We start from the raw sequence: 12434 nt of genomic DNA on the forward strand, positions 1-12434 counted from the left end.
TGGTTGATTAAAGTTTTCTTCTAAGTTAGTAGTCCACAAAAAATTCCAGGCAATCACCAGCTAAGGTACACTCAGTTTTTCATAGCAAAGAGGGCAGGAGTGGGAGAGCCTGACTACTTATAGTACACTGAAACCTCACTAAACTGAGTTTAGTCAATACCTCCATGATCCTCCCCCATTAATTCAATCTATTTTAGAGAGCTCCCTGGCTGAGGTTCAAGAGAATAGATTTGAAATTTAGTAACTGGCCTTTTCCACAAGAAAGTGAAGGAACAAACATGCCTGAAACTGCCAAAAAAGTGGGCAAAGAACGTTCTGCAGAGAAGTGGACGGCTCTCCAAAGAGCTTATCTGTATATTCAAGCGCTGATTATAAATCTGTTCCCCCAAAACCCAAGAATCACAGAAAGTACTGTCTAGATCCGTGGTTTTCAACCTTTTTCATCTCATAACACACATAAACTAATTACTAAAATTCTGTGGCACACCAAAAAATTCATTATATTTTTTGCCGATCTGACAAAAAATATATAGGTATAATTTCGATTCATTCACACCGGATGGCTATTGTTGTGTTAGCTATTGTCATTTTTTAAATTTGACAATCTAAGGGAAAAGAGGTCAGTGCCCCTGACTAAACTAGTTAGGTATTGCGCCTTTTAAAAATTCTTGCGGCACACCAGTTGAAATCACTGATCTAGGTGAATCATCATTCTGCTTTCAGTTATGGAACAATACTTGTCACTTTATAGACATTAATTACTTTGTTCTCCAATAACCATAAACAGTTGGCTACTTTCTGGTGAACATCTAACGGTGCTGGTCTCACCAGAAGCAGATTTCATGATCAGCTTACCTGTGGATTTATGAGCAGCTGGGGCCAATTTAAACAGTTCTAGACAAGCCACTGGCTTTGCCAAATAAAAATTATGTTAATGACTACATTGTTTTCCATAACAAATTTCTTGACAACACTTGGATTTGCTTATCTGACAGTTCAACTGAGGATACTAGTATATTCACTGTATCATCCAAATTCTACAATTCCTCCATGTTTCCATAGTTCAACATAGTTCATTAACAGCAGCAATTGACTTACTGGACAAGGGGCCCAGAAAGAGGTAGAATATATTACTTTTCTACACATACACAGGCTAAAAGTTGCCAATCACCTCTCCCCTTTCTCTGCTTCCTACCAACCTCTGTCCCCATATATAGGCTAAAAAATAAATAAATCTGGTGGTATGAACTAGGCTCATCTCTTCCATTGTTGCTATACAGCAAAAAACTGAAATGTGCCACCCTCATCCCAAGGTGTCCAGCCTACACCAGAGCAAGGCAGAAGTACCACTGCTAATACAATGTACGCAGAGGGACACGGATGTGCCTCGACCATCTCAGAGAGCAAGTGCCTCATGACTATTTTACCTCATTAGTGAAAGGACCAAAGGAGAACAAGAAGTGTAGAATGGACATGGGCCTAGCAATAAAAACCTTTCAACTTCTAGAAAGAGCAACCCCACCCCCAGGTGTTCCATGTGTCACTTTAGAGAGACAGTAGGAGGGAGAGACACCAAATGAACAAGACAGAGGAGAGATATCAATGAGAATGAGGCCCTTCGGCAGCAAACTCTGATGATTTTCCCTCTTGGTCTATTCAAAATAGTTATAAGGAATCAAGATAGTTATGAGGAAGCAAATAAATAAAGAGCACAATTCTGTGCTCTTTCAATTTGCCCATTTCTTGCAGTTGGACCAGTTCTGGCCAAATTCTTTAAATTTGAGGTTTCTCCCAGAGCAAGCAATGGCTCTCATAAGCTGAGGCTTTTGGTTACCCTGGTCTGGACGAAGCCAGAGAATCTCAACATCTGACCCTTCAGCTAAATTCTAGGGTTTGGGGCCACCACAGTCTTGGCAGAGGCGGAGAGGGTTAGGGCCTAGACTAACACCACCATGTAGTTACCCAACCAAACTTTCAGAACCAGTCTAATGTGAGTAGTATCACAGAGTCAGAGAGCTAGTGCCCGGGAGATAATCACAGCTCAGCTGCCTCAATTTTGAGATCTAGAAATGGAGATTTAGATTGGTTCAATTATTTTCCCCAAAGCTATGACTAAAAGGTGAGCAAGACATCCAGGTCTCCTGAAGATTCCCAGTCCAGTGGTCCTTGTCTGTATTATGGGAAGCCCTTGGGGTCAAAATGCCCATTGTTATTGGGCTTAAACTCCATGGGGAGGGAGGGAGAGGTGGTGGAAGAGTATCACAGCATTTTTAAGAAATCCACAGACCTTCCCAAGGCCCTACATTCAACTTTTGGACATGTCACCTAAAGTGCAAGTGCAGCCGAAACCGGTTTGGCTCAGTGGATAGAGCATCGGCCTGCGGACTGAAGGGTCCCGGGTTCGATTCCGGTCAAGGGCATGTACCTTGGCGGGCACATCCCCAGTGGGAGGTGTGCAGGAGGCAGCTGATCGATGTTTCTAGCTCTCTATCCCTCTCCCTTCCTCTCTGTAAAATATCAATAAAATATATTTAAAAAAAATTAAAGTGCAAGTGCAGCCTGCCATTTTAAAACATTGAGAGAGTTTTACCAGGGGGAGTTAAGTAGCAACTGGAAAGACATCGGTGGGGAAGGAGCTGGGAACCTCTCTGAATGTTCCATGTGTCTTTCACACTCTACCTTTGTATATTCACCTGAGTTGGGGTTGCTGAACTGAATCAACTTAGTGTATTTTAATCATAACCCAGAGGCAATTGCCAAAAAATCAAATAGAATCTCAGAAGAACATTGCACTATGCAAAATTTGTTTCACTGTAAATAAATCTTAAATTACAATTTTGTATAAGGTTACCAAAAAAGAAAACTTTTTTTCTTTGAAGTTTTCCTTGTGAAATATTTTCTCAGAGAGGCAAAGAGTTCAAACAATTCAGTTCCATGAAAAAACACAATAACATTACAAAGTTCCACTATACTTAAGTTATTTCAAATGCACCCTTTTGGTTTTTATAGAGATTTTACTAAACTTCTACAGTAATTTCCAGGATTTCAAACAGGTTTGACAAACTTTAAGACAAACCATTACAAACCAGGCCAACATTTCTTTCTGAGGCAAGAAAATGATCCACCGGGGTCAGCGCTGAGGGGGACAAAGCTCCCCACAGAAACCCTAACACACATGATTCGGGGATTCGGTTTACCACATGACAATTTAAAGGGCTGGCAAGATGCCCCATAAATTCCACATCGGAACACTCGATGCCTTCCCAAAAGAACAGCATCAACACTTTTCAAGAGAACAGGCAATTCAGTTCACATTTTGGCCTCTGTAATTCTCACTCAAGGGCTCTTAATGGTAAAGCACAAGATATAGGAAAGAACACAAGTGTACTTGATCCCTTGGGTTGCTCTAATCCCACAAAGTGAATGTCATGACAAGCCCCAGCCTCCCTGAAGCAGCGCAAGAGGGGCCAAGAGTCCCCAGTCCAGCTAATGCCTCTGGCTCCTAAGTCTCCACAGCCTCTGTCACCTGGGAGGTCCTCCTTTTGTTCTCCACAGCTCCAGCCAAGGGGACTCAACAGCAATCACAGCAGGGTGGGGAGGATGGCCAGGAACACAAGACTTTCCCACTGGTCCACTCAACTTCCCAGGAACCTTTTATGCAACCAGCATACCCTGGAACATTTGCACAGCATCCTATTTCTGTAACCCTAATAATATTTTTAAACATGCTGGAGGAGGAGACTTCATGGAAGAGGTCTGCGTGGAATCTTTCTATAAAGAGAACATTGTGCTGCTTTTTTTAAAAAAAAAAACAAACACATTTTTTTATGTAATTGTCTCAAAAATGCCTGGCTTTCTTACATATACTAGGCAGAGAGCGGATGTGAGGCATAAATTTGATTATCTCAAGGTCAAGATCAAGATGAGAGGTGATGCATGTGTGTTATAATTCTTCACAGGGGATCCTTGCACATCTCCCTCTGGTCATCAGGCACACTGAGCTGGAACTAGTGACTCATAAAATGCATCCCAGAGGACTCACCTGAAACATCGGATAGGTCAAGAACGTTTCTAGCATCCTCCCTTCACAGGCAGGGTTGGCTTCATACTGTTTTAAGAGTTTGTCAAAATCTCTGTTTTGCTTACAATTGGCAAGCACTTGGAGGCTGTACTGGTGGTTACGCACAAATTCTTGATAAATGTTCAGCATGGGGAGCAAAATATCGAACAGATCAGCTGAAAGAAGAAGTAAAATGGCAGTTTCTCTTGGTGCTCAGTAAATTATCTAAGGTACTGGAGAGAGACTGTGTTCACTCAATGGGAGTGGCAGGGAGTGGCTCCTCCCAGTACCAGGTGTCACACATGCTTGGGGACCAGACCAGATGCCTGAATGACTGATCTGACAGAGTGTTCTCCAGGGCAGAGCCTGACTCTAGCCCAGAATGACCATGACAGGCCAGGAGATAGGTAAATAGTAGGGCAGGGTCCAAAGGCCAATGAGACAAATTCCCAATGGCTAAAGCAGCTCAGATCAGTGGGAAAATTCAACAGCTTCAGCTGAACAATGTTGAAATTATTTTACTCTAATTGTAGCCAGAGTAAGAGAAACCAAGGCATGCACTTACCTAAAATTAAAGTAGGCCAGTTTGCTAACCTTGCCTTCAGTCCTTGATGAAATATTTCATGAAGAAACATGATTGTTTCACTATAAAAATGCAAAAAGAATATAATTTAGTCTTGAGTAGAGCCATTGCCCCCCAATGTGGGGAAATCTCCCTCCTTCTTCACAACAGCAAAGCCTAGCTTTTAATCACATGTTATCAGACTTCTTCTCGTTACACACACACACACACACACACACACACACTTTTTTATTTATCTCCAAGTACCACCCTATTTCTCTGCTCTTTTATATATATATATAATATCTCTCCTTTGAAAGAGTTTTCTATACATACTCTCTTCCAATTCCAATCCTTCCATTCTCCCCATTCTGGCTTTGGACCCACCCCCTCATCAGTTACCAATGAGCTCCATGTTATTAAACCCACAGTCAGTTCTAAGTTATGGTTTTATTTGACCTTTTGATATAGTTATTCATTCCCTCTTGCCTGTTTTCAGGACAATCCACTTTTCTGTTTTTCACCTTGCAACTCTGATTCTCTTTACTATCACATTATAGCTCTTCTTCATCTTCTAACCTTTAAATGTTGGAATAACCCAGGGCTCAGACCTTGTTCTTCTCTCATTCATCTATACTCACTCCCTTGGCAATCTCATTAATACCAACAGCTTACTAATCATATGCTATTGGACTTCCAAATTTATATCCCCATCCCAGACTCTTACCTTGAATGCCAGTCTAATACCCAATCCCTGCTCATTTGATTTCTCCACTTGGATGGCAAATAGCATCTCACACTTGGCAGTTCCAAAATAAAAGCTCTTCATCTTTTCCCTAGTCTTACTCCATGTAGTAAAGAGCAACTCCATACTCTAGTTGTTCAGGCCAAAAACCTTGGAATTTTACCTGCTTTTTGTTTTCTCTCAAAATCCACATCAAACTCATCAACAAATCTTACTGGCTCTATACTAAAAATATACCCAGAATCCAACCACTTATCACTTTCTCCATCACAATCATCTCTTAGTTTGTTTATCACAACAGCCGCCTGACAGGCCTCTCCTGCTATAACCATCTATCACCTAGCTCCGTGGTTGGCAAACTGCGGCTCTTTGGCCCCTTGAGTGTGGCTCTTCCACAAAATACCACGGCCTGGGTGAGTCTATTTTGAAGAAGTGGCATTAGAAGAAGTTTAAGTTTAAAAAATTTGGCTCTCAAAAGAAATTTCAATCATTGTACTTTTGATATTTGGCTCTGTTGACTAATGAGTTTGCCGACCACTGACCTAGCTTATTGATCTCCCTATAGTCTGTTCTCAACTGAGAGGCCAGAGTGAGCCTTTCAAAACATAAGTCATGTCATGCCACTTCTCTGCTCAAAACCCCACCAACGTTTCCCCATCTCACTTAAAGTAAAAGTAAACAATCTTATAATGTCTTACTGTTAATACTTTAACTTCCCCCTGCATCCACACAGACCTTGGCAGTTTCTCAAACAAGCAAGCCAGGCCTGCTCAGGCCCTTTGCACAGGCAGCCCCCTCTGTTTGCATCACTTTCCCCCTAGATAGTCATATGGCTTACTTCCTCACCAATTGAAGCCTTTTTTCAAATGTTAACTTATTTTTGAGGGCTTTCTGAAGACTATATATATATATATATATTATATATATATATATAATATATATATAATATATATACATACACAAAACTATGGCACATTCACATAATACAATGTAGCAATTTTTTAAAAAATAAAATGTTCTTTAGATATCAATATGGAAAGATGTCCAGGATATATTGATACATGAAAGAAAAATCTATATTAAAAATACATTGCCTTTTGTGTAATAAGGGGCAATGTAAGACTCAAAATCCATATTTGATTTCATCTACATTAATAAACACTGGAAGGATATATAAGAAATTAATTTAAATGATTACATACAGAAAGTAATGGGGTGGGCGAAGGCAGGATAAGAATGAGATTTCTAACTGTTGTTTGATGTTTTCATATTGTTTTGACTTGTGAACTTGTATTATCTACTCAAAAACAAATAACTAATTTTTAAGTGAAACACCCAAGCACTTTCCTTCCCCCTTTATCTCCTTTGCTTCTTTTTTTTTAATATATATTTTTATTGATTTCAGAGAGGAAGGAAGAGGGAGGGAGAGATAGAAACATCCATGATCATGGATTGGCTGCCTCCTGCACGCCCCCCACTGGGGATCGAGCCCACAATCCGGGCATGTGCCCTTGACCGGAATCAAACCTGAGACCTTTCAGTTCGCAGGCTGACACTCTATCCACTGAGCCAAACCAGCTAGGGCTCTTTTTTGCTTCTTCATTTTTCTACAGAACTCATCACCACATGATATACTACACAGTTCACTTAATCACTATTCATTGTCTGTCTTCCTACATCAAAATTTAAGTTCCATGAAGACAGGGATTTTTTTTTTCTTTGCTCACTGATGAATCCTCAGCAGTAAAGACACTATAAATATTTATTGAGTGAATAGATTTACCAGAAAGTCTCAGGCCCTCTGTTAGTTTTTGCTCTTCCTAAAGTACTTTTGTATAAATCATATGTAAAGACCCATTCATCACTCCATTTCCTTCATTTTGTGAGGGAGATGATCTTCCCGAACATACACATACCCCCACACAATGATAAGAAAACATATGTCAAATAGAGGAGGAAAACAGAAAACTACATGCCAAGATTCAAGATAAAGATATACAAATTGGACTAATAATAAAACACAAATAATAGCTTTCTTATTTCCAATATCATAAACTCACAAAAGTGAATTTATGAAACCTATTTTTTACAAGTATAGAGTAAAAATTCTAAGAAATACAAATGGGTTTTTCACATGACTGATTTATGCCAAGACAAACCTGTTGAGGAAAATACTACTGACGTCATCGTGGCTGATGGGGGGCTTCTTGGAGCTGGCGGCCATTCGTAGGGGCCGGAGGAAGCAGTTGACCAGGATGTAGAGCTGGTGAACATACTCCGACTCAGCCTCGACCATGGTGAACACAATCTGGTTTCTCTTCCTCATACTTTCAGCATGAGGAGAACAGATGTAATCCTGCACGATGGTCTTCCATTTCCTTCTACACAACCATCCTCGCATGAAGCTCTGAACCTACAGAGCAAAAAAGATGGAAGGGAAGGGTTAAGGAAAGAAGAAAGAAAAGAAAAGAAAACCTCAGGGAGTTGTGAGACAGGCTTTTTAAGTCTGTCTATAAAGGTGTCCATCCTGTGCCATATGAAACATTGCTCTTTCATTGGTGCACTAATGGTCCCACCCCTAGAATATGTACTGGCAGATACATTTTTTTAGATAACAGAATATAAATGATTTTAAAAATAATAATTTTATCAGGTTTACAAGTTTCTTCCTTAAGCTTAAGGTGTTTAGGCCTGCCTAAATGGACACCAGAATCCTCCTATATAATAAAAGCCTAATATGCTAAGTGTCCAGTAGTCCAGTCGGCCATTCAACCAATCAAAGTGTAATATGCTAATGATATGCTAAGTTCACTCAACCTCTCGCTATGACATGCACTGACCACCAGGGGGCAGACAGTCAACCGGTTGATCAGTAACTATGACGTGCACTGACCACCAGGGGACAGACACTCTTGACCAGCAGGTTAGCTTGCTGCTGGGGTCCGGACGATCAGGACTGAGCAAGACAGGCTGGACATGTGCTGGAGCCCTCTCATGGTCCCTCCCTGGCTGGCCTTCCTCCCACGTCCCTCCCCAGCCCTGATTGTGCACCAGGGGGTCCCTTGGCCTTGCCTGCACCCTCTCCCAATCTGGGACCCCTTCGGGGATGTCAGAGAGCCAGTTTCAGCCCGATCCCACAGGCCAGGCCAGGCCAAGGGACCCCACTATGCACGAATTCATGCACCAGGCCTCTAGTATAATAATATTACATGGTTAGTTATTAACATTTCAAGAAAGGAATGTTTATTCTTTAACAATCAGATATTTTAAAAATATTTTAAATTGTAGTTAAAAAAAGCATAACATAAAATTTACCATCTTAGCCATTTTTAAGTGTGTACTTCAGTAGTGTTCATGTGGAAAATAATACAGTAATTATTTAATGTAAGAATACACTCTGTATATTGTGTACTCACAACTGTAAACCTAATTTTGCTACATCCTGTATTCACATTGTTGTACGACAGATCTCTGAAAACTTTTTCATCTTGCAAAACAAACTTTATACTCATTAAACAACTCTCCTTTTCAGTCTTCCCTTAGGTCCTCATAACCACCATTCTTCCTATTTCTGTGAATTTGACTACTTTAGATACCTCATATAAGTGGAGTCATATACTGGTAGTTATCTGTATTTTTGGGTCTGGCTTATTTCATTTAGTATAAGCCTCAAGGTTCATCCATGTTGTAATATGTGCCAGGATTTCCTTCCTTTTCAAGGCCAAATAATATTCCATTGTACATATGTATCACTTTTTTTTTTTAATCCATTCAGTGGACATCCAGTTGCTTCCACATTTTGGCTACTGTAAATAATGTTGCAATGAACATAGGAGTGCCTATATCTTTTCAAGATCCCACTTTTAATTATTTTGGATATGTACCCAGAGGTAGGATTGCTGGATCATATGGTAGTTCTATTTTTAATTTTTTGAGGAACCACCATACTGTTTTCCATAGCAGTTGAATCAATTTACAATGTTACCAGTAGTGCACAAGAGTTTCAATTTCTCCACATCTTCATCAATAGGTATTATTTTGTTTTCATGAGAGTAGCTATACTAATAGGTATGCAGTGATATCAAATTGTGGTTTTAATTTGTATTTATCTGATGCTTAATCATGTAGAGCATCTTTTCATGTACATATGATGTCTCCAAAGATTATATACAAACTAGAGGCCCGGTGCACGGATTCGTGCACGGCGGGGGGTGGGGGGTGGGGTGGAGTCCCTCAGCCTGGCCTGCGCCCTCTCACAATCCGGGACTCCTCAGGGGATGTAGCAGTGCACCAAGCGGCAGGTGGCCAGGGAGGAGTCTGAGCCGGCACCGCACCACTCATGCTCATCCCAGCCTGCTGTGCATGCAGCTGCCACTCTGTAGTGCTGCCACGGAGTCAAGAGAGGCGCCTGCTGCCACAGCTGCGCTCGCCAGTTGTGAACCCAGCTTCTGGCTGAGCAGTGCCTGCATTGAGCGTCTGCCCCCTGGTGGTCAGAACGTCATAGCAACTAGTTGGCCAGTCATTCCAGTTGTTCCGGTCATAACCAATGCTTAGGCTTATATATATATGGCCAATTGTCTGTAATCTTTGGAGAAATGTCTATTCAAGTCGTTTCCCATTTTAAAATTGGGTTATTTGATTTTGTGTTGTTGAGATGTCATTTCTTTACATTTAAAAATAAGTGTCAGTGATGCGCTCATCCAACTTCTTACTTTTATAGATGAGTAAACTAAATTTCATGGTAAATCACACAGCTAGGAAGGCTGCAAGGTAACTTGGTGTTCTTTTACCTGCCCCTTGTTAACTGTAAGGACTCTCTTTTCCAGCCACATGTAAAAATAGATTTTAACAATTTGCAATGGTTATTATTTTGTGAAAAGAAACATAAAATACAGTTTTATATCAATTTTATAGAAAACTAGAGGCCTGGTGCACAAAATTCATGCATGGGTAGGGTCCCTAGGCCTGGCTGGCGATCAGGGCAGATCGGGGCCTTCTGGCTGCCAGCCAGGGCCTTCCTTCCCTGGCTGCCAGCTGCCGACTGCTGGCCAGGGCCTTCCTTCATTCCGCACCACCCCCTGCTGGTCAGAACACGTCAGAGGGAGCAATTGGACTCCTGGTCTCCCAGTCGAACTCCCGAGGGGACACTTTGCATATTAGCTTTTGCATATGCTAGCCTCTAAAAAATTTATCTAAATTCCCTATGTATGGTTTGAAAATAATAAGCAAACCTCACGAAGTGCACTGGCCTGTGTGTGTGTTAGCCAACAAATATTTATTGACCATTGTCTAAATGCCCAGGTAAATGCTGGGTGCTAAGCTAACAGGTATATGCTGTAATCCTTAGCCCAAAGGCTCTGCAACTAACCTTGTGACTGACCTTGACTTCTGGTCCTCCATTTCCTCATCTATAAAATAATTGACCAAATATATCTGAGGTCCTATATGATAATTCATTAGGATTTGTTATATTAAAGTGGCAGATTCAGCAACAAAGCAGGTTGCAAATTCACATATAATTGAGAGCATTAAGTCACTACCAAATCTTTTTTTAGTAGCATTGTTATCTATTCAGTCTTACACTTTTTATTTTTTCCATACTGTTTTACCCACGTGGTCTAAATTATCATGTATTTAAACAACTACTCTTCTTTTGCAATGTTTAAATTATCTCATTTACCTACTGATGTTGTCAGCATACTATCAATTTTCCAAAGACATTCATACAGTTGACTTACCCCAAACAATAAAAATTAACCATGTTTTAATAAAATTATGTGGGGAGAAAATATATGTATAATATTTGGAAAAACCTAATGGCAAATTTCTATGAATTATAACCAATTTCAATTTTTGGTCTCTTGAAGTTAACAAATTATGTTGATATTTGTCAAGATCAGAATAGAGAAAATAATTCATTTGTAAACAGCCCTTTTCCACACAGGTATTAGTTTGATTTGAGACAGAAAAACAATAGAGTTAATTTCAAAATCTATTTGATAAGTTTAAAAATAGTTTTAAAATTTTTTCTATTAAGAAATAGGAAGCTATTAAATGTAAAGTCTATTTACTTTATCGTTATTCTTCCGCTTAACAGAGTATTTTTAAAAATCAACTAAATTGAATTTTATATTAAATAAAACTTTTCTATTTATTTGGACAGTTATCTCCTGCTGAGCAAAAGCTGATTCATTTACTTCCTCACAGACCAGCTTCTACAACTGCACTGAAAATTGTATTTTACTGATATCGTTGCTTACATGCAACTGCATACTATCAAAAGGAAGGCAATAATATGAATCTTGTAACACAATAACATAAACCAAATTCAATTTATAAAGTTATAAATTCTAAGAAAGAAATGATGTTATTTTACTTTTTTATTTCTTAAAAACTAAAAGCATTATAACTTAGTCCTAAGAAGCTTTTCTATTTCAAATTCTAAGCAATATTTAGCTAAAATTTTGCTACAACTGAAAGGGAATAATTATTTAGCTTAGGAAAACAGGATTAAGAAATAAAGAACATATAAACAGTTTAATGGTGAGGCTTTCCACATAATGTTAACAAAACCGAGTAAGCGCTTCACACAGAGCTATTAAGATTACCGAACTCGAAACCTAGATGACCTAAAGCAAACACAGTAGACTAGACTGAGCACCAGTGTCTGGTTAATTACAAAAGTTGTACAATTATACATAACAGTTTGATGGAAAAGGATCTGCTGATTTTGTGGATGTTGAACAAGAAAGAAACAATAATAAACCAGAAATCTGAGCAGATGTAGCGATTTACCTAATCTTTTCACATGTTCAAAAAAATAAGCACTAAAGATTATGCTGAAAGAAATATGTTTGAATGTAATTTAAAAAACACTCCCCCAAATAAGAAGCAGTATAAAATTAGGAGGTTAAACAGCACCTAATTAACCCAACTGGGGAACACTATTATCTTAATGTCCGGTTATAGCATCCTTCCCACAGAATCCAAAAGGGGATTCTCAGGACTAGGAAGAAATCTCAAGCTGAAACTTTTCCAAAAAAGTAGTCATGTCTGGATCACTCTGA

At 39.5% G+C, this 12434-nt stretch overlaps 1 protein-coding gene across 4 annotated transcripts in view; it reads right to left on the bottom strand.

Annotated features, from left to right (window-relative positions):
- The window catches only part of RASGRF2 (Ras protein specific guanine nucleotide releasing factor 2), a 188227-nt gene that overhangs the window by 104075 nt on the left and 71718 nt on the right, over positions 1–12434 (bottom strand). For all 4 annotated transcript variants that reach the window (XM_080679969.1, XM_080679968.1, XM_080679970.1 and 1 more), the window contains exons 5-7: positions 7527–7780; positions 4626–4705; positions 4043–4236 (exon numbers count right to left, since the gene is read on the bottom strand). In XM_080679969.1, coding sequence (XP_080536095.1) covers positions 4043–4236; positions 4626–4705; positions 7527–7780 — 528 coding nt within the window. The remainder of the gene's footprint in view (positions 1–4042; positions 4237–4625; positions 4706–7526; positions 7781–12434) is intronic.

Source organism: Plecotus auritus, assembly GCF_963455305.1.
Source record: "Plecotus auritus genome assembly, chromosome: 7".
Classification (NCBI taxonomy): domain Eukaryota; kingdom Metazoa; phylum Chordata; class Mammalia; order Chiroptera; family Vespertilionidae; genus Plecotus; species Plecotus auritus.